At 33.1% G+C, this 6,022-nt stretch overlaps 1 protein-coding gene across 1 annotated transcript in view; it reads right to left on the bottom strand.

Moving 5' to 3' along the window:
- Positions 1 to 6,022, bottom strand: part of AKAP9 (A kinase (PRKA) anchor protein 9) — a 153,800-nt gene that overhangs the window by 76,362 nt on the left and 71,416 nt on the right. The window contains exons 18-21 of the mRNA XM_010839819.1: positions 4,717 to 4,941; positions 3,469 to 3,609; positions 2,638 to 2,741; positions 13 to 138 (exon numbers count right to left, since the gene is read on the bottom strand). Coding sequence (XP_010838121.1) covers positions 13 to 138; positions 2,638 to 2,741; positions 3,469 to 3,609; positions 4,717 to 4,941 — 596 coding nt within the window. The remainder of the gene's footprint in view (positions 1 to 12; positions 139 to 2,637; positions 2,742 to 3,468; positions 3,610 to 4,716; positions 4,942 to 6,022) is intronic.

The following is a 6,022-nucleotide window of genomic DNA, read 5'->3' on the forward strand; positions in this document are numbered from 1 at the left end:
GCAGAAGACTGGACTTTACTAGATCTATCTAAAATGCCCAGGACGTGGCGACCAATTGTTTCTTCAACAGCTGCTGTTGTCTTTACCACTTCTAAGAGGATCTTCAGAAGTCTGTTATTAGCTTTCTGGAGTGCATACCTGTACAGGTAAGGAAACATTCATTAAAATGTTTAATCTTTTTAAAGCAAACACTAGGTCTACAAAAGAAAAATACACTATAAAACATCTGACTTAAAAAGAAAAACTTCATATGATCCTGTTAAAAATAATATGCAGTAGCACCTACAATGAAGTGCTTTTTGTATTTAAATTATAAAATTTGTTTTCTTCTGAAAAATTTTCATCAGTCAACTAGTTTTTGAAAATATGCAGCATTTTACTGACCTGAAAGAAATCAAATAACTAAAGTTTTTAACTAGTAGCTTCTAAATTAGAAGAAAATTTTTACGGAGATGCAGAAGTTAAGTTTCAAAAAGTGTGCACAATACCTCATCATAAGCAAGTTATTGAGCTGGTAATACTATTCATGGTTACTCTTATATATTTTAACCTTTAAAATATCTTTTTGCATGTTGAACAACATATTCTAAAATAAATTCAAAAATTCCACCAGGAAAAATGTTTGTGTTTCTATAACTTAATGGTGATGATCTATATGGTTAAATTACAAAAACAGGCAGAGACCTGTTTTTAATAAAGGTCTACAGTACAATCTCACTATCTGCCAACACCAGAGGGTTAAAAACCTCAGGCTGCTGATTATTATATCTGCTCCAGAGACAGAAACTTCTCAAGTTACACATACTACACTCATTTCAGTCAGCAGAAGGAACCTATTTTCAACCAAATGGAATTAATAGTGCATCTCCCTCTCTCTTTTTTAACAAGCAACACATTATTATTTAAAAAAATTAGAAAATGCTCCTACCCACCCACCAAAATATCTTAGCACTGAGATAATCATGGTTAACATATTAATGCCTAAGCATTCTAGGCATTTTCCCTCGTCTTTCTCTCTCATAAATATATATACAAAACAAAAATGGGATTATCGTGGACAAAGTGTTTTTTTACAAGCTTTTGTTTGTCTTTAGCACAAACATCTTCATGTGTCGAGAAATATACTTCCATAAATGGTGATTCAGAAGGTTATCTGATTGACCTGAATAACTAAACTCTCTTGTCCTAACAGCTTAATTCAACAAAGGTACAGTGGCGGCAAACTACACATTTCATGCACGTAGAGAAAATAAGAGACTCATGGGAAAGGCCCTCTGCCTGAAGACACTTGCTCTTCAGCTTCTCAGTGCGGGAGAGCACCAACAAACAGGTTAAGGGCTATCTGTTTTCACAGGCACATGACATGTCTATTTTAAGACAAGGTAATAAATGGAGCAGTTTCCCTTCAGCATTTGTCAAGTGAAAAAGACAGTTCTATTTTTACACTGAGATCAAGTTCTCTGGTTACCTAAGGAGGGATATTAAAAATAAAACTCTAAATAATTTAGTTAGTAGAAAGTAAGTAAAGGGTTTATTTCTTTAACTTGTTCTCAGGTTTCGTTCAAGCCTCAAACATCCCAGGACTAGGATAATTTGAAAATATTCCCACATAAGAGAAATAATTCAAAATAAAAGGATGGTAAAAAGAAATAAATAGGAATATTCATTTATCAACACTCACTACAAAGATTCCTAAAAAGTAAACACTGTATAATTTTTTAAATATACCAATTAGAGATAAATAATATAAAATAAACATTGTGTTTATTTTATATTGCCATGGTAACTCTGGTTTTCGTACACTGTCTTTCTTGTTTGAGTTCCATACTGACTGTGTTCCATACTGATGATCCAATGGGGAAGCCAAAATCTTAGGGGCCAAATTCCTCCATGCAAGCTGAGGAAGCAGGTTAGGAGGACACAGAGGGTTGACAATAACAGAAATTGGAAAAGGAGGAAATTAAGTTAGTAGGTATTAATTTTAATTTAAAATTAAAGAAATGCTTTTCATTTGAACAAAACAGATTTTAAAATATTATGCCTAAAATCCTTAATATTAATGTGGGGTAACTATTCTCATTTTTACATGAATCTCTACGAAATCAAAGTTAAGGGAAAGTTTTGTTAACATCGGATCATGAATTTATTCCTCCATAAAGGTGGGATATAGATTAAAAAGTCTCATCTGTTATACAGTAAATGCATCAAAGAAGTTAAATGTATACTATCATATTTAATCATTTAATTTTTTTTCTTGTCATAAACCAGGGGGTGGCTTATACTGAATGCATGTCTGAACAGTGAAGGAATAAACTGACATGTATAATTTTGTTTTTTTAGGATGAAAAATAGCATGTGAACAGAATAAAATTAATCAAGAAAGGTTCAATAACCAGATAACCTCAGCCTTATCATTTATTGAGTTGAGTGCATGCTCAATAGCCAATAAAATTATATACAAGAGATTTTTAAAACTTTGTCTATTTAATGTTAGGAAACTGATCATTCTTTACACATAGAGTACAATGTAGAAATAAAATAGATGTACAAGATAACGATAAAGACAAATAAAGCCTGTAACACCAAAACAACTATTTCAATTCACTTTTCATTGAAAAAAATATGCATTCTGTATACCTTTCATTGGACACAATTTCAGGAGGCACCTCTTCAGGTTTTTTGTCCAATACCTTTTCTTTAAAGGTCTGTTCTTCAACTTCTCCTTGGTTTTCATTTCCATTCTGTTTTAAGTGTGCGTAAAGGTAGGGAGGACAAGACAGAAAGAAAATCTGTCATCCTGGAAATAGCATGTCATTCTTACATTGTTCTAAGGTAAAAAAGAAACCTCTGCGTGCAAAACAGATACTATCTGAAGTAATATTTAACTATATTTTTGTGCGTAAAGGTAGGGAGGACAAGACAGAAAGAAAATCTGTCATCCTGGAAATAGCATGTCATTCTTACATTGTTCTAAGGTAAAAAAGAAACCTCTGCGTGCAAAACAGATACTATCTGAAGTAATATTTAACTATATTTTTGTGCGTAAAGGTAGGGAGGACAAGACAGAAAGAAAATCTGTCATCCTGGAAATAGCATGTCATTCTTACATTGTTCTAAGGTAAAAAAGAAACCTCTGCGTGCAAAACAGATACTATCTGAAGTAATATTTAACTATATTTTATCAGGAGATTAACATTATCAGAAAACTGCATGCTATAATGTGACAATAAAGCTTGTTTGGTTACTGGGCTGCCTGGTGAAACAACAGTCATTGTTAAATCACTGTCAGATTCGAATTACCTTAAATGGAACGTAAAGCATCTTGACTCCACCTACCTTCAATGTAAACAATCACAAATATGTTAAGCTCAGACCTATAAAAAACACACTTCACACCAACAACAAAGACACACAGATCCCACTGCATTGTGGGTCCACTGCTCCTAGGTGGGGCAAAGTCCATACTACCTGTGTTTGCGTACTGCTGTTGCGCAGCTCACAACACAGCTTCTCTCTTCCAGCTAGAGACAGCTGCTTTAGTGCTTCCAGCTCCTCTAAAAGCACCCTCTCTCTCTCTGAAACCAGGTTTTCATTATCTATTGAGGATCTCTAAATAAGAAAAAAGGTCATGAGAGAATATTGTTTGCGATAGAAAGGAAAGGCAGGAATATTAAGCAGATTTTCTTTTAACCCGCTAGAACCAACAGGCCTTGGTTCTACCCTGATTCATATCCCATGATTAGGGGGTTAAAAGCATATATCAAGTTCAATGCAAAATTTGAAACTTAAAAAAAAAAAAAAGCTAATTACGCCTAAATATTCATGAATTTTTACAGCTTAATTCATATTACTTTAATATGCCAGTTTTGCATTGAAAATTCAGAAGTTTCAAGTCACAAAATGCAATGAGGAAAAGCAAAATTAATTTTTCCAAATGTCTTATGTTCAACTCCCAATTTTCCTATTATTCTATATCTGAAACTATATTTCAAGAGTTTTCTATTTGTTGTCTTTTGTGTTAGCTTAACTTTTCAAAATAAATTGAATAAATTTGTTTTTATAGGAACTTATACATAAATATTTGCTTTTCTACAATGATTTTGTGAGTATATTACATACAGCAATTGATAAGATTTCAGTTCCCAAATACCAAGGAGTATGTAAATTTAGTCAAGAAAGTGGTTAAGAATATTATGCAAATTTGCATTTCTCAAATCAAGAAGAGATGTTTCCATGGATTAAGTTCCAGAAACATACTACTTCAGATTTCCATTCACAATTAAAAAGACAGATTAAAGATAGATAAAGGTAAACCATGGAGAAGCCAATTGGTAGACTCACAAATCTATAAATCAAAATAGGAAAGCTGAGTATCAACTGCACCTCAGCACAAAGAGTTTCCCCAATTGCCAAAGTACTTTTGCCACGTATATACTCAATGGAAAGCCTAAAAACAAAAACCTCAGAACCACTTTTTCAGTGCCTAAAAAGGCAGATAAGTCAAATGGTAGAGAGACAGTGCTCTCCAAGGTTGGGTTAGGCACCCTTAACCCCTTAACAAGATCTTAGTCTCCTATACTGGTGGAGTCTGTTCCTGATGTTAAATATTCGTATTCATTCAGATCTCAGCAATAACTCTGACTTAAAAAAAAAAAAAAAAGCTCTATGAAAACACTGCTTTTTAACTGGGGAGGGAAGGGACTCTTGGTCCCATACCTGAGCTAACTGTTCATTCAGCCTCCTAATCTCTTCTTGCAGCTGCTCCTGGTCTTCTCGCTGTCTCTCCATCTGCCGCATGTGTGCCTGCCTTAAAAGCTCTGTTGCCTGTTGATGTTCCTGGTACTGTCGTACAAGTTCCTGCCTCATATCTTCCAACTGTTCTTCATTTAACATCAGTTGTCTAGAAGCATCCATGCTTGATACCAAAATCTCATCATGGAGCTGTAATAGTTAAAAAAATCCAACTGTAAAACATTTTGTGGAAACCTATCAGCACTGATTTTTTAAAATACATATGAAAATAATTCTAATAGTAACCCCACAAAGCATGTCATTTTAAACTTCACATTATTAAACTAAAACATAAATAATTTAAAACATTTGTCTTTATAATTTCAAACCAATGTGAAGGTAATTATTATTATACATGTTGTTCTCCAAAAGCAAAATAGCTATCAGTTATTTTAGATGTAGTCTAAATCAAAGGGAGGAGAAGAATAAGGAAAGACACTCACGATTCCTCCTATTCGTGATGAATAACTATTATTCCTCTTGACATTTTATGAGGAAATAATATAAATGGAATTCTTCTATTTTAAAATTTAATTTACAAAATGAGAAATTTTATTTCTTTATATTACACAGTGGTCATCAGAGTACTGTAGAGAACTGCTTGATAAGAAACAATCTTCAGTAATGTTTATCTGGAAATAAAAGCCTTATATTCCACCTTCTCAAACTTGTAAGAAGTCAACACCTTATTGGATTTCAACAAGTCCTGAAAAGCTACACTTAAACAAATCATTCTGCCTCGAACAGTTGCTGGCAAGTTAAAGAGGTTTTGCACTTCAAAAAGAGTTGACATTTTATTTGAGTATGTCTCTAAAAAGACATAACCTGTCATGAATATGAACAAAAAATTTGAATCATGATAATCTTAAAAGAAGTAGAATTTACTATGTTCTGTTACAGGCACAAGTTGAGGTACAGACCCTCCATTGATGAAAAAGTAAAGGGTATTAGTATATATATAGGAGACTGCTTTAAATTATCTTAAGCGGGCAGCTCTTTCCTTCTGATATTATCCTATTAAGCAAATATTTTATCATACATATTGCCAAATTATAGTATAATAATTTGAACTGACTGAAAATTAACGTGGGTACAACTTACAGTGAGCTTTTACCATGCACAATGTATGTAAGACAAACAGAAATATTATGAATCCGACCGGTTTTATCTAATGATAATATTAAGCCATTTATTCATACACTTTAAAAGTCACTTTTCCCTGGTGGCTCAG

Source organism: Bison bison, unplaced genomic scaffold (genome assembly GCF_000754665.1).
Source record: "Bison bison bison isolate TAMUID 2011002044 unplaced genomic scaffold, Bison_UMD1.0 scf7180017864134, whole genome shotgun sequence".
Taxonomy (NCBI): Eukaryota; Metazoa; Chordata; class Mammalia; order Artiodactyla; family Bovidae; genus Bison; species Bison bison.